General features: G+C 36.4%; 1 protein-coding gene across 1 annotated transcript in view; it reads right to left on the minus strand.

The window, feature by feature from the left end:
• The window catches only part of LOC108705178 (adhesion G-protein coupled receptor D1-like), a 279,938-nt gene that overhangs the window by 222,339 nt on the left and 30,660 nt on the right, over positions 1-26,939 (minus strand). Inside the window, 7 exon segments of the mRNA XM_041580325.1 lie at positions 5,046-5,160; positions 8,628-8,684; positions 11,944-12,099; positions 13,871-13,929; positions 15,847-16,095; positions 23,196-23,399; positions 26,786-26,920. Of these exon segments, the coding sequence (XP_041436259.1) occupies positions 5,046-5,160; positions 8,628-8,684; positions 11,944-12,099; positions 13,871-13,929; positions 15,847-16,095; positions 23,196-23,399; positions 26,786-26,920 (975 nt within the window).

The following is a 26,939-nucleotide window of genomic DNA, read 5'->3' on the forward strand; positions in this document are numbered from 1 at the left end:
CAATCCATTCTTTGATTTTGTGAGTGTTTGCATTAACACAGCAGATTTTTCCTTTTGCAGTCCAAAGTATGTGCCACTAGTTTCTCATACATAAAATTAAATGTAGAAGCCACTGACCTAGGTCCTTTTATATGTCTGGACATCAAACACCACTTGGTATAAATATCTGGTACTTCAAAGGGTGTGTAAATTGTTTATATACACCACATCTTTCATTATTGGATTAAGTCCATAAATACTAAGTGTATTCCATTTTTAGAAGAAAAGTGTGCTTCTCTTGCTTAACTTCTATGAACCACAAGTTCCCAGCCCCCACGCTCTCATGGAATAATATTCTGAGCAACATCTCTCACCCAAAATGACACTAAAACAAACTATTGGGCCTATTAATGTCTATGGGAAAAAACTATTAGAAGTTTTTTCTCCCCAAAGTGAATCTCATCTATAAGTTTGCATGTGATAAAACCTTAAATAACATTTTCTCGTAGAATTCAATCTGGTCTATAATGTGCTAAAATATTGAGTATTTTAAGAATAGTATTGGAATTAATATTATAAGTTTATGAAATGCTATCCGTACTAACTGGAAAAGGTGGAGCAACCACAAGCTGGTTTCTAGATTGTTTGATAAACTTTACCTTTGGGTAATATCTTCCTTCTGCTATACCATTTATTATTAATATCATTATCAATAATTTATAAAGCATGAATGAAGGAGAATATAGATGTAGGCACTACTGTGCTATGCAAAACAGAGCTAAATTTAACACAAAAAGTCTCAAAGTTCTGTCTGAAAGTTATTGCTCTTACTACTGCAGTCCTGATCGACATATCAAATGAGCATACAATCCATGCAACAGGAAAAAAGGGGATCAACATGCTGAGGGTATCTTTTTCATTAATTCTGTACATATGAATAAGAATATGGTGGGGTGTGTACTGCCACAGCTATGGTTTAGTGTTACCCTCTAGTTACAAATCCCTGTGACTGTTGCCTACTGATATGGCTCCTTATCATTGTCTTTTAAGTATCAGTAGAAGACAGAGTGACATAAGGGTGGCATGCCTCATTAATTAATTTACTAAAAAGCTTATATGTGATGTACTTGTAATATTGCACTCAAGGCACAAGACTGGCTTCACTTACCCTTGGACCAGTATGATGTCATTGCTTCAGTACTAGCCTTCATAAACTAATGCCACTGATGTATGACTTTGATCAAGTGGAAAGCTTGTTGAGAAAATCAATAATGAGTAACACCAGGGGGCAAATTTACTTAAGGTCGAATATCAAGGGTTAATTAACCCTCGATATTCGACTGCTGAATTGAAATCCGCAATTTACCGCAATTAAATCCTTCGAATGGTTCGATTCGAAGGATTTTCATCCATCGATCGAACGATTTTTCTTTGCCCAAAAAAAGATAGCAAAGCCTGTGGGGACCTTCCTCATAGGCTAACATTGACTTCAGTAGCTTTTAGGTGGCGACCTAGGGGGTCGAAGTTTTTTTTTAAAGAGACAGTACTTCGACTATCGAATGGTAGAATAGTCGAACGATTTTTAGTTCGAATCGTTTGATTCGAAGTCAAAGTCGTAGTCGAAAGTCGAAGTAGCCCATTCCATGGTCGAAGTAGCCAAAAAAAACATTCGAAACTCGAAGTTTTCTTTCCTCTATTCCTTCACTCGAGCTAAGTAAATGGGCCCCCAGGTGTTTTTCCCTATATAGGATGTGTATTAACTACTATGATTTTAATACACAAGTTTGAAAGCTGCCTTTTATTAAAATGCTCATTTTGAAAAGCTTCTGCACTCGATTATAAATATTAACTTGAGTAACAACAGTACCAGCTATTTTGGTATGAGCTGTAGATAAAAATCCATTAGCAATATCCTCATTTTATTTATTTGGTATAGCTCTACAACATATTTTTCCAGAAAAATATTTTACACAAACTTTTTAATATACAGTGAATACTTAAGACTCTGCAAAGTGTGATTTTGGATGCAAGTTGTCCTGCATTGAGTCATTGCATCAAGGTGGACACCCATAGTTTCAGCTGCATTTGTAAATGACTCCTGTAATCATGCATAAATATACACTGCCTTAACTGAGTGAGAGATGCTTTACTGCAAGAATATAGTTGGTTAAAAGGGAACTTGCATAAAAAATGAACATAAATGCATTTTTTTAATAATGAAGAAATATAACATTTATTATTATTTGGGAACCGAGTTTGATAAAATGATTGTGTTAAAGTCAGTATATAAGCCCTACAAGGATTTCCCATGGTTTCGGGTACTATTTTCCCTAGTTAGAGGCGAGAGTAATTTCTTACCTATTGAAACCAAAACCAAATTTAAACACTGGTAGTTAGTAACAAAAAATACATGTGTTCTCATGAGCATAAGGTTGCCACCATCATTTCTAGGATCTCATTATGATCATCGAGGCTGGGACTGCTCTCGGCAAGGATGGCCATTTTAGTGACCATTATCTTGATGGCCCCAGTGTGGGATTCCACAAACTGGCTCTTCAATTATAAAGTTTCAGCTAGAGTTATTCTCATATGTGAAGGTGACTGATAATCATCTAAGGTGAATCATTTTCATATTCCGAATAGATTAATTGTTCTTCTCTGTAGAATTAGATGAGCTGAATAATTTATCAAATACCAAGAGTATTTTCACTCATTCTAAGAGAATAATACACCTGAGGCGATTTATTTGCCTCACAAGAGGATAATCTCTCCTCACCTTTCATTTAATATAATTGGTAAATAGAATTTCTTCTCAAGATTAGGTCAAACCTATAAAATATTCTAGCTAAAGCTAGTAGAATCTGTAATTTAACAAATGATATTTTCCCAAATTAGCATCTTAATTTTTGCCTCACCACTTCTGGAAAATGGTGTATCACCGGTAGGAAAGTCTTCCTGATGCTCATAACATTTTTTTTAATGAATTGACACATTTATTCAAAGTTGATGAATTTGTCTTTTCATTTTTTGTGGGGTATTAGTGCTCCATACAGCTCAGCTGAGCAATTGCATTTCAAAGTAATTAATTATTTTTAGTAATTAATTCATTTGAAAATAAAATAATCTAAAACGATCACATTGCTACGGCGTATAGAAAAAAAACACAATTATTTTGGCTTCATGGTTTTGTACAGCCTTTTTTTAGTGCTGCATTTTTCTGCTGAGACCAAGAAGATTAACCATTAAAAAATCTGCTACACATGCTTTCCACTACAAACTAAAGAACACTAAAATCAAAAAATAAAAATAACAAACAAGGGAAAGTTGTGCTCACCACTTATTTTTAAAACCCTTAGGCGGGGTTGCAATGAGGCTGTGACCACAAAATACATATACTGTAGACAAATACAAGAGTCCTCCCATTATCAATATATTTAGGACATTGAGATATTTTGTCTTGATCTACTGAAAATGCCTTACCCTTTAAACAAAACAGGGATTGTTTGTCCATATATTGCAATATATTTAAGCTGGCCAACTACGTCAAAGTCATCTGGCCAGTCCTATGCTCAATTTTCATCTGATTCATTAAGAATTCTATTGCTTCAGTATACATTTTACACAAAACAGCTGTGTTTAAAGAGCTGAATTGGGTTTGAGGAGACATGTTTACAATGACTCCCAAAGCATTTGCTCATCTCTATCCATGGATAAAAAGCCTTTTAACCCTTCTGTTGGTATATTTATGGCTTCTTTATGTCTAAGCTGGGAAATCAGCCATAGAATGTAGTGTAACAGAATAAATGCTCATACTCCTACTTAAAATACTTGCCCACTCATATTACCATTATTAACCAAATGAAACAGTGATGACCTGTTTATTAATAAGCCAATTCATCTTTAGGACTAGAAGTTATATAGAACATATTTAAAGGGGACCCGTCACCCAAAAAAAATATTCAAAATCCTATTTTATCACATTAGTCAAGCAAAATGAACTTTAATTACACTATATAAATTATTTGAATCTTGTTTCCTTCAGTCTGGGATTTCAAAATTATAACAAGCAGGCAGCATCCATTTTGTGCACACTGTTATTAAGTCAAAATCCAAAAATATATTCCAAATCATTCTCTCAAATTTAAAAAATCACTCTTTATTCAGCATAAATATTAAAAAGTAGGCATACAGACTAATTGATGCTCCGCCTTACGCGTTTCGTGCCCACAGGCACTTATTCATAGGCATTACTGTTGTTACATTTGGTCACAAAATTTATACCCCAGGAGATCCCTCCCCAAACATTAAAACCAATCACGTGTTGCCACCTCACATTTACTTTAAAGCAACATATACATATAATCAATTTGGTCATGTTAACATTGTTTTTCTGCCTATACTCTATTACAACTCAACCCTTTTAGTAAATATATTAGGATACCCAAATTCAGACAAATTTTTGTCTAACAGACGCTACCATGTTAGGTTAGGTTTTGTTTCCTAATATTATTATTTGTATATATCACATTGTTTCAATCTTAATTGCCCCATATCACCCTGATTCCACCTCATTATAAGTATTTTTGGCCCTTTCTTGACAGGCCTTTATAGATTGCAGCAGTTGACCAATAATTTTGCACACTACTATTAAGGCAAGCCTTGCATCATCTCAGAATCTTGTTTGTGCACCAGAATGGGGGACCCGATGTCCATCCCCATGCATTGACTACACAATTAAATGGTAAAGAGAATGGGGGAATATGTGGAGAGCAGTGACATCTTAGAAGTGCTGAATAGAAAGTGAAAGTAATTGTCTGCCCCGCCTCTATGCCCAGGGCATAGAGGAGTGACAGACAATATTTGATTGACAGCTGGGATTTTTAAATGAGCTTACAACACCTATGAATGCTTTAATAAAAAATAGAAATTGGATTTCATTTTTAATTTGAAAAGGACTTTTATTATACAGATTTTTGTGTCTGGGTGACAGGTCCACTTTAATGCAGCAATGGTATACATAGGCAGTTTATATGGCATTATAGATAACAAAATCTGATTTTTGTTACCTGCAACGGATGATTTTCCCTCCAGTGTTACAATATCTGATTGGTTTTCTTGAAGGTTGACTGCCATATGTCCAATCACTTGATCAACAGTTTCAATAAGGCCCCCCACATTATCCTAAGAAATAAATAAAAACATATATATATATATAAGATGCACAAGTTTGAAAAATAAAGACATTTTGGTTCACTAACCAAGGAGTGCGGGTCCTCTTGAACTATATATATATATATATTTAATAGTGAGTACCCTCACTATATTTTAAAGAGGACCAGTACCTTTATATGTATATGGTGACAATTGAGGCAAATCAAAATGCAAATGCATTGCAAACTATGGAAAGTAACAGGTTAAGCAGAAACCTCCTCATCCAACCTCAGATAATTATAAAGCAAACCTCTGGCAATCAAAGTGTAATAAAATTCAGCATATTCCACAGCAGGCTTCCAAAAGTTCTAATGAAAGATCTAAAATGTGATTCTGCTCAACACTTGCACTTAAGCTAAACTCTTTAACTGATTTAGAAATTCCAGAACTGAAAGCTATTTTAGCACAGCACATTACTGATTAATGCATTCTTTTTTATCAGTGGTGCACAAAATTCATAAGAAAAAAGCTCTGGACTGTATGATCTATACCTGGGAGATACAGGGAACTACTGAGGTTTTATGTGTACAGATTAAATAGATGCGTATTGATTTATTCTCAGTGGATTGAACTGCTTTTTAAAATTCTGCATATTTTTACAATTGTTCCATCTACATTAAAGATTAGAAAATCAAAATTTTATTTTGTTGAACCAACCAGAATAATAAAAATAGAAATAAAAGAGTTTAGGCATATGGCATATGATAATATATGATGAACTTGTAAATGTCCCTTTAAAATATTCTAATTATATAAATATATATATATATATGAACTTGTAAATGTCCCTTTAAAATATTCTAATTATATAAATATATATATATATATATATATATATCTATATATATATATATATAGATATAGATATAGATATAGATATAGATATAGATATAGATATAGATATAGATATATATAGATATATATAGATATATATAGATATATATAGATATATAGATATATAGATATATAGATATATAGATATATAGATATATAGATATAGATATATAGATATATAGATATATAGATATATAGATATATAGATATATATATATATATTGAATCAATGTTATGCATTTAATTTTGAAGACATTTTACTATGTGCTTATTCTTCTCTCTTTCAGGTAAATATGCATTTGGTTTGTAGCGCCATGTCATAAAACATACGATTCATGTTTCAGTTTCATTGACTAAACCCCCTAATGGTGGCAGGGGTATTGCCAGGATTATATGAAGCCTGGCTTTAAATTTGCTGGTGTTTTTCATTACCTACCCAGAATAATTCAAACAATATCTGAATCAACATTTCAACATCTTCCAAAAATCTTCAAAAAATGGAATAGCCATAAACAATGTTTGTCTTATACACTCTTTCAGGGGCGTAACTATGGAGGAAGCAAACCCTGCGGCTGCAGGGGGCCCAGGAGGTATAGGGGCCCCATAAGGCCTTAAAGGAGAACTAAACCCTAAAAAATTGAATGTGGCCAAAAATGCCATTTTATTTACTGCACTTACTGCACCAGCCTAAAGTTTCAGCTTGTCAATAGCAGCAATGGTCCAGGACTTCAAACTTGTGGGCTCTGACCAGCTGTTGACCAGCTGTTGAGAAGCTAAGCCTAGCGGTCGTCAAGCAGAAAATGAGGTTTATCTGTAATATAAGCTGATGCTACAAGGCTGATTATGCTAATATCACTGGTTTCTGTGCTGCCATGTAGTAATTATCTGTATTAATTACTAATCAGCCTTATATTGTGACATTTATATTCTATATGTACTGTATATTGTGAGTGGGTCCTTAAGCTCAGTAAGTGACAGAGCATGTGCAGTGATTCAGCAGTAAAGGAGATGGGGAGCTACAGGGGCATCTTTGGGGAAACAAATCTTTATTGCTAAAGGACTGTGGTTGCCTTGGGCTGGTACAGAAGCCCAAAACACAATGTACAACATTTCTAGCTACTTCTTTAGTTCTCCTTTAAATAATTAGCAATTTTAACATACTGTATATTGGTAAAAAAGGACAACTTCTGGTTATGATGGGGGTCCTAAAATTAATTTGCTGCGGTGCCCAGTAACATCTAGTTATGCCACTGCACTCTTTCTGTTCCTTTTAATTATTTCTATTTCTACTTTATACCAGCTTCACTCAAAACTCTGCTGTTATAAGAAGCAGCTGAGTATTATGCTCCCTTAGTGTTTTTTGTGATATGCTTTCCTGTCTTATAATCATATTATATAACAGAATACTTTATACATATTAACATTGGGCAGTGATCAGGGGGTTAACTTCTGGGCTCTTTGCCTCCCCACAAAAATATTTACAGGCCCCTCAACCCACATAAAATAATAATGTCTGATCTGCTACCCCCCTCTTGCCTATCTTTGCCAGGCCCCCTCCCCCAGCTGTGCAATCTGTTCCCAGTAATAACTTCAGATGTTAAAGGGATCCTGTCAACGGAAAACATGTTTTTTTCAAAACGCATCAGTTAATAGTGCTACTCCAGCAGAATTCTGCACTAAAAAACCATTTCTTAAAAGAGCAAATTTTTTATATTCAATTTTGAAATCTGACATGGGGCTAGACATTTTGTCAATTTCCCAGCTGCCCCAGGTTATGTGACTTGTGCCTGCACTTAAGGAGAGAAATGCTTTCTGGCAGGCTGCTGTTTTTCAATCTTAATGTAACTGAATGTGTCTCAGTGGGACATGGTTTTTTACTATTGAGTGTTGTTCTTAGATCTACCAGGCAGCTGTTATCTTGTGTTAGGGAGCTGCTATCTGGTTACCTTCCCATTGTTCTTTTGTTTGGCTGCTGGGGGGGAAGGGAGGGGGGTGATATCACTCCAACTTGCAGTACAGCAGTAAAGAGTGATTGAAGTTTATCAGAGCACAAGTCACATGACTTGGGGCAGCTGGGAAATTGACAATATGTCTAGCCCCATGTCAGATTTCAAAATTAAATATAAAAAAATCTATTTGCTCTTTTGAGAAATGGATTTCAGTGTAGAATTCTACTGGAGCAGCACTATTAACTGATTCATTTAAAAAAAAAAAATTCCCATGACAGTATCCTTTTAATAACTCTTTCTGATAATATTCTTAGTTGGTTTTGACTTTAGAAGCCAGCCATTGAAGTGACCTTCAGGAGAATTGATATCTGCTCCACTGTAGGAACCAGGAGTTTTTTATGTAGAAGCTACCACAATATTTCTCACAAGGTAACTTCACTTAAAAAATCAAATAAGTAACTTCTGTTGGCCATGTAGGTGGGATGGATGACTTTGGAGGCCAGGGCAAGGCCAGTGATGCTGGGGAGGTGACATCGGGGGCGGGACTGGTGACGCCGGGGGCAGGATTAATGATGTAGTGATCAGCGATTGGCTGGTCTTAAGCTTAAGTTTCCTTTTAAGCATCCTAGATACAAGTAATGTATTTGCACTTACAGTGGAGTCATCTGTCCCTGCAGGCATCAAAACCTCTCCCACTGTTTTCAGGAATGCCTAGAAAAACAGAATGAACAGTTACTTGAGCCATTTATAACACACTTAAGAAAAATGTTTCCCAGTGAGCCAGGCCTTACGCATAAAGGACCCTTTGCAGGAAATGCATGCATTCTCAGCATTCAGGCTTCTGTTGTATGCCTACTTGTATTAAAGGTATATTACTTAACAGATTAAATGAAATTATACAAGGGTATGATACACTGCTTCAATTAGACCTTTCTAAAGGGCCATTGAATCTACTATTAGATGCAGAGACATTTTAATGCAGAAATCTGCAGAAACAGCTGTGCTTATAGATAAATCTTCCACAACAGCAAAGGCTGCAAAACTGCAAATTCTTGGAAGCACTGCTTTTTTTTCATAAAAGTATCAGTGTTCCTACAGACTTCCTATGAATAATAGAAGCAATTTTCTATTTCTATCCAGCACAACCACTGGATATTTTGGCGGACCCTAAAATGAATTGCTGTGGGCCCAGTAATATCTACATATGTCTCTGGCTGATGTTTTTATAATTTTCAACAATACCTAAACTAAACTTCTCAAAACCAACGCAGAGCATACTGAGCATGTGCAGTGCCACTGACATACAAAAAATGGCATAACAAAATCAAAGCTGGGGGAGCAGCTGTGGACAAGTGTCAAGGCCTGGATTATTATTATTATTAGAGGGCTAATAAACCTCTGCAATAGGTACAGTATATAAAATACCGCATTTCTAGCCTTATTCTTTTATAGGCTTTAGCTTTCCTTTAAGGTGTCAGCATTTTAATCAGAATATAGTCTTGTTGAAAATGTTTATATTTTTTATGTCTGTTAAATAAAGTACTGTGCAGTGACATTATGCAGAATGTTTAAGTTTAAGAAAGCCCAAAAAAATGCTAGTTTAAATGAATGTCTGACAAGTGGGATTTCCATTTTTATATATATATATATATATATAAAGATAGATATATAGAGAGAGAGAGAGAGAGAGAGAGAGAGAGAGAGAATACCTTTTGCTTTATATATATATATATATATATATATATATATATATATATATATCTGTACAAAAGTAGAGTGGAGCACTTAACCCGTCCATGACTTAGTCCACTTACATGGACAAATCATATATATATAACAAAAAAGTCCAGACCAATTCAAGGTAAAGAAAAAATGAATTTTACCAGTATACAGGTAGTCATGCAAACATGTAACGTTTCACCACACAGAGAGTGTTAGCTCCACTTAAAGATGGCATGTATCCGTGTGGGAGATGTAATCAGTGTTCGAGCGTAATACGCACTAATGTTTTCACACACCCACACTCAGGAAAAAAATTTGATATACGTGGCCACTATACGTGTGATTCAGGATACGTGATATATATGATCAAATGCCCGTGTGGGCTAGCGTACATAGGGGAAACAATACAGCCGATCAGAGATCGAATAAGTCAACATAAATCTACAATCAGGAAGGAAGTGGTTAAATTACCAGTCCCAGCTCATTTCAAATTGGCCAGACATACCGCTGCATCCCTCAGATTTCTTGTATTGGAGTCTGTTGCCCCCCCACGACGGGGGGGGCAACAGACTCCTACAACTCCAAAAGAAGGAGAAATTTTGGATCCATACCCTGCAGACGCTACATCCAAAAGGACTCAACAGAGAGTATGATCTTTATGCATTTATGTAAATGGTGTAAGAGTAAGACAGTACTATACTATGAGAATTAGACACATTATGCGTAATGACTGTAATTATGTGATACCTATGTAGTATTGATATAATACGCTAGGAGTGAAACTATTGAACTATCATTTGTGTATGTTAAATAATTAATACCATGTAAGAAGTAGGTGAGCTCCGAAACGTTGCATGTTTGCATGACTACCTGTATACTGGTAAAATTCATTTTTTTCTTTACCTTGAATTGGTCTGGACTTTACACACACACACACACACACACACACACACACACACACACACACACACACACACACACACACACACACACACACACACACACACACACACACACACACACACACACACACACACACACACACACACACACACACACACACACACACACACACACACACACACACACACACACACACACACACACACACACACACACACACACACACACACACACACACACACACAGATAGATACACACATACATACATGCAAACATTCATACATTTCATTAGCCCCTAAAATCAGCAGGGAGTGGATTATTTTTACTATTTCTGAGAATTGCCATATGCCCCCCTCATTATCTCAGTGCCAAGTTATATTACTGCAGCCTTGAGCTGAGCAAATCATTCTGAAATGCCAGAAATAGAGATTTCCATGGAGTATAAAGGGAATGATTGCTTCAGCCAAGGTTGATTAACACATGGGACAAAGACAGAAAAGATGTTTCTGCTCATCATCATCTAAGCCTAATGAGGCTGGGGGTTAGAGGGTTTGCCTCCTTGTTAGCAGGATCTGTGCAAAAGTTTATGGATGATATATAGATGATACAGCATGGGACTGTCAGCTCAATATGATTTTTTTCTCCTGTCTCACATGAAAAATACATTTGTTGTAGCTCCCCCTTCTCTCCTACTTTACACAAAAGCATCTTAGGGAGAGACACCAAAATCAAAGGTGAAGAAGTAGGCAGAGATTGACAGGAGACCTGTGACTGTGCTTAGAAAAAAGGATAATAAACCAAGGAACTAAGATGTTAGGAATCTAAATGGGAAGCTACACTAAACAGTAAAGAAAAGTGCTTCACGTGTCTGCAAATAAAAGGCTGACATGAAATGTGTTCTCATAACATAAGGCATATAGTAGGCGAGATTTATTTTATGTCAGGTGAAGTGGACTAATAGCATTTATATATTAAATATTAATGTACACTCAAATTGCCTATAATAGGGTAAGCTCTTCATCTTTAATGTAATGAACTTGTTTTTATTATGGTATTGACCCCTGGTTGTTCTATTAAAGTTCACCTTTAAGTTAACTTTTAGTATGTTGTAAAATGGCCAATTTTTTTTAGCAACTTTTTAATTATTCATTATTTATTATTTTATCGTTTTTGACTTTTGTTCTTCTTCTGTCTCTTTCATATGGGGGTCACTGACCCCATCTAAAAACAAATGCTCTGTAAGGCTACAAATGAATTATTGCTACATTTTATTACTCATCTTTCTATTCAGGCTTCTACTATTCATATTCCAGTCTCTTATTTATATTAGTGCAGTGCAAGGTACCTCAGTTAGCTTTCCTGCTGTATCTTTTGACAAGGACTTTTTGGGCAGGGCCCATGTCACATTCTGCAGCAAGTCCAGGGCAGGTTTTGAGTGGCGAATACTCCTGCCATCTTGGTTCAGGTTGATCAACGTGGAATAATAAGCATCTGTGGAAACCTAATGATAAATATTACATTGTCAGGAAGCTCTTGGGGTAAAAATTCAAAAAAAAAAATCACACTTCCCAGCAGCACCTGGAATTTAGCAGTAAGGTGCCAGGAGTAAGCATCATCTTCAAGATATTTAACCTCTAAACCTGTGTTTTGCTTTTTTTTCAACATAGTCTCCACTCTAAAGTCTCAACTCAAGTCTAAATCACATTGTATTATTTTCATATATTTTCTGAAAGAAAAAAAATGAAACCAAAGTATACAATTAAAGTAAATCTATGCAGTGTCTTAAAAATTCTTTGGGGATCATCACAAGTGCAAAAATAACACTTTAGAGGCAAATGTATGAACATTTTTGTGAATTTTGACATTTTTTTTAATTTGAAGAAAACTCAAAATCTCAAATGTGAGCTTATTTATTAAAATATCTTCAAAACTCAATAAAAAAAGCTGCATTTTACTCATCATTTTCAACTCGAAAAAAACTCGAATTGAAAAAATACTTTTGTCTAGGATGACTCCTATTGATTTCTACATGAACTTGGCAGATTTTAAATGCTGGATTTTTACATTCAAGTTGTTTTCATTTGAAGCAAAAGAACCAGTGCAGGGACTTTATTGAGGCCAAGAAAAAAAAATGAAAACCACTGAAATTTTTTTTTAATAAAACTGTCCCTTTTCTCCATTTCATTGTGCCATTATATCTAGTGAAGAGAAAATGTATTAGATGTATTTAAAGGGTCTCATTATGTTTACTAGTTGGAAATAATTAAAGAAAGTGCATAGGGGGATTAATAGTAGCTTGAGTAACCACAGTACCCAAAGTAACCAGGTAGATGTATACGACCACTCTATTTCAATTAATTCAAGAGTTCTCAGTTTCTTGTATCCTTCTGAAAAAGTACAGTATATGATATACAGTATACATGTGTGTGTCTGTGTGTATTTGATGTCTATAGTCCCACAACTATTATACTGTTGCAGGATATGATATAACCCGAGTTATAGTAATAACCATAAGATATACAATAAAAGTAAATGTCTTTAACACTACTACAACACAATTTACCCATGTTACTACACAACTCCCAAAAACCCTGGGAAATTATGGATGTAACTGAAGGTATAAATAAATATATGTACAGCTACCGCTAAACATAACTAATTAACTTAATGAGAGCATATTGATGTAATGTTATGTTGTTTTAAAGGGAAGGTTTGCAGTGTTTCACCTGTAACTGTTTGGGAATTGCATTGAAAAAGTGCTGCGTACAGCACAAAATGTGTGTGATATTTTTTTTATTTTCTTTACAGCAAAATAACTATAGTGCTTAATAATACAATATGATATAAAGTTTTTACCAATTGCTAGAGGCCATGGTGAACTAGAAAGAGTTGTTTCAAGAGTCATGGCTGGCTCCTGAGCATTATCCTTGCCCTTATGTATACATCTGCTGTGCTTTCTATTTTCTTCTGGCTCTGCAGAGGTATGGATGTTCCCTCTACTCTCTAATGATACAAAATTCTTAAACACTAGTCTGAAGCTTGTCCCATCATTCTCTTCTGCTCTGGTTTGCCACAAGGTTTATAGCTCTATTTTTTTTAATTTCTTAACTAATGGATTTTAAGGGTCTTAAAATAATACAGCATGTGCAATGTAAAAGATATAAGATATAAGTTGTAGATGAAATAACAAAAAAATGACACATCAATATCTTTAATACAATTTGCTGTCTTCTTTATATATTACATCCGCTACTCTACTCTACTCCTCTTACCGTAGGAAGTGAAGTTCTGGGGAAGGTTGAAGTTGTAGAAGTAATAAAGGCTTCTTTACCTGGAAAGAAATTCACATCTGGTTTACAATTATATTCCGTGATTAATTAAGTTAATCATAAACACATAAATATGAATGAATGGAGGGAACACCATACAATTAGATATTTAGCAAAAATATGCGTTAGAGGTGCAAAAAACCAAGGTCACCCCTACATAGAGTGAGATATCAATATACCATGCAGTAGGTTGTGCACTCTCAAAAATAAAATTCAATCATAAACTCGGGTGGTATCAAACAATCTTTTACTGTTTAAAAAACAATTTGGCAGTTTCCAATACTTTTAACAAAAATTCAGTTTACATAGCAATGATATACATAACAATAATATACAGCAATAATATACATACCACCCAAAGGTTTGTGTGAAGCAAAAAAAGAAAGCAGCAAGGAGCGGATATACTTGCCACAAATGAGAATAACCCAAACGATTCGGCACAAATGCCTTTGTCAAGGGGATTCCCTTGCAAGTTATATTGTCAGACTATGAAATTAGGAATTGACTAAACAGTCATTAACTGTGTACCTAAGGGGCATATACAGTAATGGTAATTTGCCAATATGCCCCATTTGCTTTAAACTGTCCTTCAAGTAAATAACACAACCCAAAACATGACAGAAAACCAAACATCCTCTTTTCCCTTTTGACCTGTGCAATCAACAATAATAGTCATCAACAGGGCAGTGGTTAGCTTTTATTTACAATCATGAAAATCATTTGGTTTAGCATAGCTATTTGGCAAGAGATGGTATATTAAACTGAAGGTGTACTTCCTTCTAGTGATGTATATAAAGGCATGTGCTTTGGTCAATAAAATGCAAAACATGGATCTATGTAACATCTGAAAGAGTAATTTGACATTCTTAATGACATTATGCCATTATCTACTAAAGCCATTGCTCTAGGTTATTTGTAAACCTTGTGAAAAGGAAGGGGTTCACTTCAAAGACCCGAGTGGTGGCTACTGTGCATGTTTACCAAGTGCCAAAAAGAGCAGAAATTCCTATAATGTGCTTTGGCTGGGCAGCTATCCAGCTGCATTGAGTCATCTGTTAAAGAGTTGCAGACACCCCTGCCCATGTTAAAGGGTTACATAGTTACATAGTTACATTGGGTTGAAAAAAGACAAAGTCCATCAAGTTCAACCCCTCCAAATGAAAACACAGCATCCATACACACACCCCTCCCTACTTTTAATTAAAATTCTATATACCCATACCTATACTAACTATAGAGTTTAGTATCACAATAGCCTTTAATATTATGTCTGTCCAAAAAATCATCCAAGCCATTCTTAAAGGCATTAACTGAATCAGCCATCACAACATCACCCGGCAGTGCATTCCACAACCTCACTGTCCTGACTGTGAAGAACCCTCTACGTTGCTTCAAATGAAAGTTCTTTTCTTCTAGTCTAAAGGGGTGGCCTCTGGTACGGTGATCCACTTTATGGGTAAAAAGGTCCCCTGCCATTTGTCTATAATGTCCTCTAATGTACTTGTAAAGTGTAATCATGTCCCCTCGCAAGCGCCTTTTTTCCAGAGAAAACAACCCCAACCTTGACAGTCTACCCTCATAATTTAAGTCTTCCGTCCCTCTAACCAATTTAGTAGGGTATCTCACTTTATAACAAAATATTGACTTCCTGAATCTATTGAACGCAATAAAATGACAGTTTAGTACTATATAGGTATGGGATTTATTATCCGGGTTGTATAGGACCTGGGGTTTTGTGATTCTTCTCTTGCTGGAAAAAAATTGTATTGCTTCAATTCTAGCTCAAAAAACATTTCCTCTTGTCTCTATCTATCCCATAGGAAGCAGCAATCACTACACACATTGCTGCTGTACATGAAAGAGTGATAGACATAGGCCATGTATGGTTGTGTTTATGCTGCTTACCCAAAACAACGTACCAGTGGCAGCCAAAAAGTAGAAATGGATGTCAGAGGGGTTAAGTGCTCTTTCCCAGATGATAAACTCATCAAATGCACAGTTTATGTAGTGTTTCGAGGAATCAGTCCCCACAACCAGACTACCGTTTGCATCTCCGTAACTGTGGAATTCCTGCCCGGATAAGTCGCTGTAGCTCAATGTACCATTAACATAAATTTTCAGGCCATCGTTCGAAGTCCAGGTAAATAAGACATGTGTCCAGTGTAGACCTGTAGTTGAACACAAAGCACTGACACCATTAGCTGGAAACAAAATAAAAATTCCCTTCTTTTTATGGTGGCATTAGAAGAAAAGTCTTTGTCACTTTGCAAGGAAAGACATACAGTATCAGACAAGGTTTGAAATGCAGCATATATTTAGAAAATGGGGAGATGCCTCATCAGTCTAGAAATAACATTATGCAGGTATTGAGCAACTGTAATGAAATTCACTTGAAGCTGATAAACTACAGTTCTCTGCGTATGGCTGAGAATGCTGGGAGTTGTATTCTACGACAGCCAGCTGTCATTCTAATCTGGAAGGCTAGAAATTAAACTCCCAGACACCAAGACATGTTTAAGTCAATTTGCACCAGACATGCTTAGTTATGCATCAGAGGAAGCCATACATTTATGATGTCTACATAGATATATGTATGTATATTTTTATTTATATAGCGCTACTTGAGAGCTCAGTCCTCAAGTTTTGGGTGCCCTGGACTTTGCTGCTTGTTTATATTTTGGTATGTGGTTTAAGATATGCCTTTCTTCTTCACTTCAGAGATTACAATTAATAAAATAGATGGAGATGACTTTATTACATTCATTGATTATATAAACCATCTTACACACCATCATTTCTTTATGTCACAAATGTATAAAAATCATCTCATCCATCAACATTAAGCGGGACTATTGCAGTCTCTACTGTTGTCAGATGGCTTTAGCATTGGAACCATTATTTTTAGAGATGGGCAAATTTGTCCCATTTCGATTCACCGAAAAACGCATATTTTGACGCCTGCATCAATTTTGATGCCTGCATCAATTCTCGCGTCAATTTCAACACCAGCATTAAAGTTAATGGGCGTCTGACTAATGTTGACGGGTGATGGTTTTGATGCAAGCATCTTTTCCGATGTGCGTCCAAAATTTTTGCATTTATGCGCCGGGAGCAAAACATGGAAATTTACTGCAAATTAGCGCCTGCCGAATTTATTCGCCCATCACTAATTATATTCTTTTTCCCTATATGTTATTAGTTTGTCGCTTGTGCCACTGTCAGTAATACATAGATTTATCTGACTAAGAGGCCCATAGCTTAGGAATGCTTAAGCGCCTGGTATTTTCCAGGATTTTAAAAAAAATGGTTTAAAAAAAAATGGGCCTAATTACTACTAAATAGCAACAAGTGCTCCATCCAAATTTAGTTACTTGTCCATTAATAGAACTATTCTTTCTTTTGAATATTTTATTTTATCAAACTTCCTGAAGAATATTTTGTAAAGCATTGCTACAATATATTTTGGCTGATCAGAGGTTAACACTGTGTTAGCAGCCAGTTTTCAAAAGGGCAAAATTGTGGACTGCTCTTGCTGAAACAGTAATAAGCAAATTCCCTAAATGTCAGAAAGTTGATGTGAATTTATTCCCAGATCTTTGGACTTGTCGTAAAATTATATATTTTTGAAATATGGTGCAGGGCTTTTTAATTCAGAGACTTAAAATAAAACTTACTCCTTGTCTTTGCTGCATCTTAATTTTAAAGAAGTTATTTTAAGTATAGGAAGAGATTCCTTTTCTTGAAAAATAAAATATTTATTGTTTCTTTTCATGGCAGATTTTTTTTTTTTTGGTTGAATAGGGAAATTCCTAATATTACTGACACTGTATCTTATCTTGGTTAGTTATGTTAACAAGAGGCTATTTTTGCAAAAACTAGCAAAGGAAAATGTAGCTACTTTTCAAACATATTATTTTATATTACCTTATTATTTTAGTGTTGTTAATCCAAAAAAAAAGACCAATTATTTAAAATGCTTCAGATTATCTCTGGCCACTAGTTAAGGACTTTCTCATGCCTGCTCTAAAACTATGTGAATATCCTTTTGATGCAGAAATGGTTTAATTCGCCACAAACGTTTGATTCATGCATTTATTTATCCACTGGGCTAGGCTTATTCAGTATTGTTTCATTTGTTTTTTTATGATTTTGTTGCTTAATGTTATTTTATATAGGTCTGTCAGTATTTTATCTGGTGCAGATGTATTGCTTCTCTTTAAGTCATTACTAGAATTATGACAGAGCCAAATCTGTTACTTTATGGCTTTTAATCTGCATTTATTTGCGCTGTTTGTTTGATTTTGCTTGCTTACTAGGGATGTAGCGAACTGTTCGCCCGCGAACTTCGACCATTCGCGTCCGCCGAATGTTCGCGAGCGTTTGGGAACGTTCGCATTTTGAGTTCGCGTTCGATCGTTCGACCATTGGAATTCCTTCGACCGCTAAAAATCGAACGATTTCCATTCGTTCGAACGATTGTAAGCATTCGATCGAATGAAAAGCATTCGATCGAATGGCTTCGATCGTTCGATTCGAATGAAAATCCTTTGATCGAACGATTAAAATGCTTCGATCGTTCGAATCGAACGATTTTAGCGGGTGTTCGAAGTTCGCGAACTGTTCGCGAACATTCGCATTTTTTGCCGGTGTTCGCGAACGGCGTTCGCGAACACCAAATCGGCAGTTCGCTACATCCCTATTGCTTACATGTAAAACTCTAATACAGTTTTGAAAAAGAAAGAAGCAAATTGAATCCTCATTAATAATCATTTTAGGCCTGTAAAATTCTATCTCTTTCTGTGTTTTCTATGTTTTGAGTACAAATTTTAGTCAAACATTGCCTATAGCTGCCATTCAGCCTTTAAAACAGGAAATGATTTATGGGTGTATGTTAATGGGCTGGGGCTTAAAAGCTTACTGCTTTCTCACTAGAGCTCCTGAGTTAGGGGTAAGTGCACTATGGTCTTACTACTCAGTCACACTGGTGTTTCTAGCAGCTGGTCAAAGCCACAGTGTGGGTTAGACCGAGCACTGGCAATTTCTTTCTGTAAATTCCTAAAAACTGATCAGAGATGTATTTCTATTTACACTTAATATTTAAATACATGTCTCAATGTTTAGAAGTCTACTACTGCAGTGTAATAAACCTCTAATAATCAGTGCTATTTAAGGCTATTGTTAAATAGGCTAAATAGGCTATTGTTAAAAGGAGAAGGAAACCCAGTCGGCGCAAAAACCCTCCCCCCTCCCCTGGGTTGCTTCCCCTCCCTCCTCTCCCCTGGCCTACCTGTGCCGCTAGGCAAATGCCCCTAACTTCTTACTTACCCTTCTGCGCAGGTCCAGTCCACGGAGTTCACAGGCACCATCTTCTTCCACGCGATCTTCTTCCTGCTTGGACCGGGGTTTTGGCGCATGCGCAGTAGGAGCATTTCGCCGGTACGGATCTACTGCGCATACGCCAAAAGTCACAAAGTTTTCAGATTTCACTTCGTGACTTTTGGCGCATGCGCAGTAGGGAACCAGGAAGAAGATGGCTTGGAAGAAGATGGCGTCGGTGAACTCCGTAGACTGGACATGCGCAGAAGGGTAAGTAAGAAGTTAGGGGCATTTGCCCAGCGGGACAGGTAGGCCAGGGGGGAGGAGGGAGGGGAAGCAACACAGGGGAGGGGGGAGGGTTTTTGCGCCGACTGGGTTTCCTTCTCCTTTATTATATGTAATAAAAGGCACTAAGTTTGCCCAGGAGCAGTAACCCATAGCAAACAATAAGATGTTTACTTTTAAACAGGTGAACGGTAAATGCTTCCTGCTGATTGGTTGGTATGTGTTACTGCTCTTGGGCAAATTTAGTGACTTTTATTACATAACCTCCTAAATCCCTTGCATCAATCCATGATTGTGCCATTCTGGCTGTTGGACATATATACTCACATATGTAAATCATACACTTATAGGTCCTATTACCATGTGTCTGTTTGAACTTGAACTAAAATGGCAAAACTAAATTTCCTGTTGTATAAATAAAAGCTTCTACATTCTACCTGAAATTATAGATTTACTCAGTCTCTAAAAAGTAATACATGGAAGGCAATTAAACTATTTCCAGACAGACTGTTCCCTAAACCATGTCTTTTCAGGCTAGATTTACATTTTTGTGCCATATAGATACAGGATCTTAAAGGAGACATAAACCCAATGAGGCTCATGGGCGCTACCTTCTCGATCTCCGGTCTTCTTCACGTCCTCTTCCTTCCTTTCAGACAAATGTCCGGCACTTTTGGCTGCTACAAACCAGAAGACTGCTCCAACTGTGCATGCACCAATACAGCGCTCACTTACAGAAGAAAACCAGAGATCTGGAAGGTGATGCCCATGAGCTCCGCTGCGCTTACTCTCCACCAACACTTGAGCAAACTCTTAGGGGCAATTTTAGGGGAACAAACTATTCAAGGAGGAAGCTGGGAGGGGGGACTACCTAGGGTAGTAGGTAGGGGCTTTTCTTATTGGGTGGGTTTAGTCTTCATATAAGCTTATTTACTCTGGATCCATTTACAACGATTTAGGTTAGAGCCAGATGGGGACAAAATCAACCTGCTGAAATTGGCAGGCTGATTTCAGCCCCTGACCACTAGCAGATTCCTCTTCTGTTCACATCTGGAAGCTCAACGGATTTAGGTGAAGAAATGACTGATGGCGGTGGCTAAGTCCAAGGTCACAAATAAGTCTGGTCATTTTTACATCTGATACTATTCTAACACTTTGCATTTATTTTCAGACTGTATAGAGTGAGGGCATATCTTATTGTGAGCATTCAGAATATTTCTTAATTGCTAATTTTAAGGAAAACCACATTTGCCAAGGCAAACAATCTGAACAATTTTCATTCATTTAGATGTGCAAATATATAGGGATGTAGCGAACTGCCGATTTGGTGTTCGCGAACGCCGTTCGCGAACACCGGCAAAAAATGCAAACGTTCGCGAACAGTTCGCGAACTTCGAACACCCGCTAAAATCGTTCGATTCGAACGATCGAAGGATTTTAATCGTTCGATCGAAGGATTTTCATTCGAATCGAGCGATCTAAGCCATTCGATCGAATGCTTTTCATTCGATCGAATGCTTACAATCGTTTGAACGAATGGAAATCGTTCGATTTTTAGCGGTCGAAGGAATTCGAATGGTCGAATGGTCGAACGATCGAACGCGAACTCAAAATGCGAACGTTCCCAAACGTTCGCGAACATTCGGCGGACGCGAACGGTCGAAGTTCGCGCGAACTAGTTCGCGGGCGAACAGTTCGCTACATCCCTACAAATATATACATATTTATATATATATATATATATATACAGTCCCAAAGGTGCACACCATTTACAGGATAGAGTACCTGGGTGCCCGAGCCAGCAGGGTAAATGTATAGGTGAAGAATGGCGGCACTCACAGGATTTATTTTGCCTGAAAATCCTGTGAGTGCCGCCATTCTTCACCTATATATATATATATATATATATATATATATATATATAAACAAAAAACAAAAAAAGAGCTGTTCGCACACCAATGGATAGCAATATACCAGGTGCTGCCACGGTGTCGAATATTTAACAGTCCATGGATAGTTAGCAGCGCACACTGGAATTTTAAAAAATTTAATTTATTTATTTAAATTTTAAAAAAAGAGCATAATACATGCATCAACGTTTCGGTCCTGGTCTTGGACCGTTATCAAGATACAACATGTGATTAAAACAAAAACTTTATACTCTTCTATGAGCCTGAACAGGAAATGAGGTCAATGAAAAACTCACTTACACATAGAACCGACCAGTTGTCACAGTATCAATAATCCTTTAGATGTGATAACTGGTCGGTTCTATGTGTAAGTGAGTTTTTCATTGACCTCATTTCCTGTTCAGGCTCATAGAAGAGTATAAAGTTTTTGTTTTAATCACATGTTGTATCTTGATAACGGTCCAAGACCAGGAACGAAACGTCGATGCATGTATTATGCTCTTTTTTAAAATTTAAATAAATAAATTCAATTTTTTAAAATTCCAGTGTGCGCTGCTAACTATCCATGGACTGTTATATATATATATATATATATATATATATATATATATATATATATATATATATATATATATATATACTGTATATATAAAATCATTACACACAATATGCTGTTTTTCTATTTTATTCCACATTTCAAAATAAATAGTAGCAATTCCCTCCTTATAAACAGGGTATTTAGTCTAGTATATAACTGTGTTTTTGTCAGTTTATTTTCCCCAAACACATTAAAACTAATAAAATATGCCCAGCTCTATTCCTCAATAAATTTTAAAGCCAAGCAAAGCAGCATGAGATCCTAAATTAGTCTTCAGAGAATAGCTAATCTGAGATTTAAAAATGGGTATAAACATGCAGATATATCTGGGTACAGTCTGCATGCAAATTATGACTCATCTTAACATATGTATTAGCTGATAAAGTCTGATTTGCAATTTATTTCAATAGTCTTACTCAAAAAATCTTGATTCCGGGCATATTTTATGTATTATTTTTCTACTTTATCCCCATGCAAAGCATTAAATTTGCACAAGAGCAGACAGCAGAGATATCAACTGATTTCAACAAAATAAGAGAAAGTAACATAGTAAATTGCTTAATTTGCTAGAAGAATTTGTGTATTCAAATATAATGATATATCATATAATACACATACACAAATACTAACATACAGAAAAGAAATAAAATAGAACAGATAGATATATCTGTTATAAGAAGCAGGTCTAGAAGGTTCAAGTATAAAAAAAGTGTACCCAGGGATCTCTTTAAATCAACAACATTTTCTTAAAGTGATACAGTTCTAATACAGTCCTTGAATTTCATCCCAGATCTAACAGGTATCCTCCATATCATGTTCATCTCTTACTGCCTCGTACATACCCTCTTCTGTCAAAGCTCACAGCCTGTGCACCACAGCATGTATTAACCCTCTAACACTCAAATTTGACTCTGCATGGGAATCTTTACCTCTGTGTTTATATATTTGAACATAACATCATTTGCTCATTCCGCAGTTTACAAAATTCTTCAACATTTGCAGGAAAAATGCTATTTTAATAAAAAATGACTGTGCTTCTGGTTCTTTCTGACTAGTTGGTTGAAATTAATTTCAGACCATGCCACATGCTGCAAAGAATTTTTAAATAATTATCCCCTGTACATGTTTGTGCCACAAATTTATTGCTGCTGTTAGGTACCTGGGGGGTTGATCTTTGCTTTCCATATCAATGATTTGTTATGGTTGTAAACAACCACATAACCCTCTTTTTCATTCGAGAAGACTTCAAAGCCGCTAGATGTTACTTTTTTCCCTGAAGCATGTGCTTGCTTTCTATTCTGGTGAGGATCTTGACTGTTGTCTTTTTGGTCTTGGATCTTCCAGAAAAAGGAAAATGTTACTCCTAAAAAAGGAATGGAAAAAAACAACAACCAATGAACATATTTATGTATTATATTTATTAACTGAAAGAGATCTGGCAAAGCAAGCTGACAGCTTTGTCCTTTAATCCTAGATCCAGTATGTTTCTGCAGACTGTCTCAGTCGTGATTCCACTTTAATCAGGTGGAATCATAGACTGCAATCATTTATATGATCTTTCAAACTGAACATTATTGAGGCCCAAATGTCAAAAATGTCATCAGTATCCATGTTTATAAATGTTTCCTCCCACAAAAAGTGTGTGTGTGTGTGTGTGTGTGTGTGTGTGTGTGTGTGTGTGTGTGTGTGTGTGTGTGTGTGTGTGTGTGTGTGTGGTGTGTGTGTGTGTGTGTGTGTGTGTGTGTGTGTGTGTGTGTGTGTGTGTGTGTGTGGTGTGTGTGTGTGTGTGTGTGTGTGTGTGTGTGTGTGTGTGTGTGTGTGTGTGTGTGTGTGTGTGTGTGTGTGTGTGTGTGTGTGTGTGTGTGTGTGTGTGTGTGTGTGTGTGTGTGTATATTTGCAAATATGGAAAAGCCTGAAACTCTTGTCAAAGTAAGATGATCACTTTATCACTTTTAATCTAATTTAATACCCATGATCAACTCACACCTTTAAGCAGAGAAACATAATAGGTAATGTCAAGATGTATTTATGTAACCTTTGTTGATCTGAAAACAAATGCTGGTCTGCCAAACAGTAATCACTGCAGTCTGCAGATGCATGCTGTACAATGCATGGAACTATAATGAGCCCTCAAGTGAGTGTGAACTAGAATCACAGCACAAGCTATTGTATCAGCTAATATGCTAAGTGAAATGTGGATATGATGTCTTTTTAAAAAGCTAAATCTATTTTATTAATGCTACACCCATTTATTAATAGATAATATAATGTTATAGACTGTGTAAGTGATCTATATTAGTCTATCTCAATATCTGAACCGAAAGCTATGTGCTTGTAAAAAAAGTTACAAAGAAAGTGCTGGGGAAGAAACACCATTATGTTCAGCCATATCCAAGACATTTGTTCATTTCTTTAACCCACAATCATTAAGTTATTAGGCAAAAAGTTAAAAACCATGCTAAAATTGTTATTTAGTGGAATATGCAAAACTTATTTGGTATTACTTTTCTTTGCACCATTATACATAGATTTTAATATTCAGTACAGTGGTCCCCGACCAGTGGCTCATGAACAACATGTCACCAACCCCTTGAATGTTGCTTCCAGTGGCAACAAAGCATGTGCTTATTTTTTCTTTTCCTGGCTTATGGGCAAGTTTTTGTTACATTAAAACAAGGTTTATGGCCAAACAGAGCCTCGTGTAAGCTGCCAGTTCTCATAGGCAGGCCCAGACTGGCAATCTGTGGGTTCTGGCAAATGCCAGAGGGGCTGCTATAAGGTGCCATAGAAAGTCAGTATTTAGTGGGCTGGTGGGGGCTGTTTGGGCCTCTGTGTACCTGAAATGGCAAGGCCTATTTTGATCCTCAGTCCGGACCTGCTCATAGGGCTAACATATATCCAATTAAAGGACACGGAAAGTCTAAAATAGAATAAGGCGAGAAATGATGTATTTTCTATACTAAACATAAACATGAACTAACTGCACCACAAAGCCTAATCAAACAAATAATTTATGCTTTCAAAGTTGGCTACAGGGAGTCAACATCTTGTAACTTTGTTAAACATCTTTGCAAGACCAAGACACAGTGCACATGCTCAGTATAGTCTGGGCTGCTTAGGGATCATCATAAACAAAGCTGCTTGAGTTCTGCATGACTGGTAAGGCGGGGGCTCCCCCTGCTGTTCATAAGTATGATTGTTTCCCTGCTCAGCAGTTAGGGACCGTCTGACAATTCCTATCCACAGCAGTAAATGAAGGGAGAATTTCACTGCATAGTCAGGTTTCTTATAAAAACGGTACACATTTTTTAATTAAAGTATATTGGAGATAGTAAAAATGGGATTGTATTTTTTGCCTTATCCTCTATTTGGCACCTCAGGAACTTTTTTTATGGTTGTGTTGCTCCCCAACTTTTTTTTGCATTTGAATGCGGCTTAAGGGTAAAAAAAAAAAAGTCTGGGGACTCCTGCATAACTGCATATTTTCATGGTTGAAATCTTCCCCATGTATTGATGCTGTGCTTGTCAGTGCAGTTGATGACAAAGGGCAGAAGGCAGCTATTAGATGAACCATTAGTCCAGTGTCTCATATACATACAGGACCATTTTGCCCATTAATTGTAATAATATATATATATATATTTATATATAATCTAGTTTAATTTTTGACAAATGCATCCACAAGAGACAGCAGACCCCTGGAAGAGCTCTACATCATGGTTATTTTAATCTCTTTGCTTTTATTATTTTGGCTATCACACTTTGTCATTAATCTACTCTAATGGCTGCTGGTACTAGACAGCAGACCTGGGAATCATGTATAATTCAGTGTAGACCATTTCTTCAGTGCCTTCCTTATTATATGGACAGATACATGTTTGAAGGCTGTTCTATAAAACATTTCTTGGGGCAATGGGGTCCTACAAAAGAAATCCTTGCCCTGGACCCACTGGTACCTTAAAGCCCTGTATGCATATATTGCTGACCAAACATTCTATAGTAAACACAGCTATGGTTACACAGCAAGCATTCTTAGGGTCATTGCAGACATGGAGATTTGTAATAAATCTGCTCTATCGCGGGTGACTAATCTCCTGAAAATGCTTTCCCACCGCGAATGATGTATCATTGGTGGAAAAACGTAGGCATTGCTTAGTTTTTTTCTCAAGCAACTCGAAGTTTCCTTGCTGGTGGGAAAGAAGATTAGTCATCTGTGGTAGAGCAACACCAGAAGCGACTAATTTCCACGTCTTCTATAGCCCTTCAGAATGACCAGATTGTAGTAAACAGCAGACGAATCAGACCATGCTAACAAAAATGGGCTTTAATTATATGAAGATTTGGGTAAAGAGATATAAGCTCATGCTGACCTGTTAGAATTGATGAAATCCATAACATTATTGAAATAACTTTGTATACGTCTACAACTGGGGCCAAATATCTTTTAGCATTATAATACAGCTTCTCACATTTCAGTAGCTTTGCCTCAGAATCATGACTTGGTGGAAGAAAATTTGGATTGTCACTTGGTTTTCAGGAACCAGAAGATCATGTACCAAATGTTGTCTGGCTTACTGATGCTGAACTGGCTGTATTTTTAACCATCAAACCAAAGCTAAGTAAATGTATTTCATTCTACTAGTCCATAGGCGTGTGCAAATGAATTTACTCCTTAGCAGTACAATAGAAGTCTAAATCACTGATCCTGCATTTTTCACATATAACGGATGACCCTTTTATTACACTGACCTGAAGGCCCGCAAATACTTGGGTTACTAATGCAGGAATTTTTGTGGCTTCCAAAGTATAATAGAGAAAATCCATTGGATTCATTGAGGTGCTCATTCAGGTAAATTCCCTGGTTCACTGTCCCCTCTACGATGTCTGAGAAGGAGAGAACAAA

This window comes from Xenopus laevis, chromosome 1S (genome assembly GCF_017654675.1).
Source record: "Xenopus laevis strain J_2021 chromosome 1S, Xenopus_laevis_v10.1, whole genome shotgun sequence".
NCBI classification, from domain to species: domain Eukaryota; kingdom Metazoa; phylum Chordata; class Amphibia; order Anura; family Pipidae; genus Xenopus; species Xenopus laevis.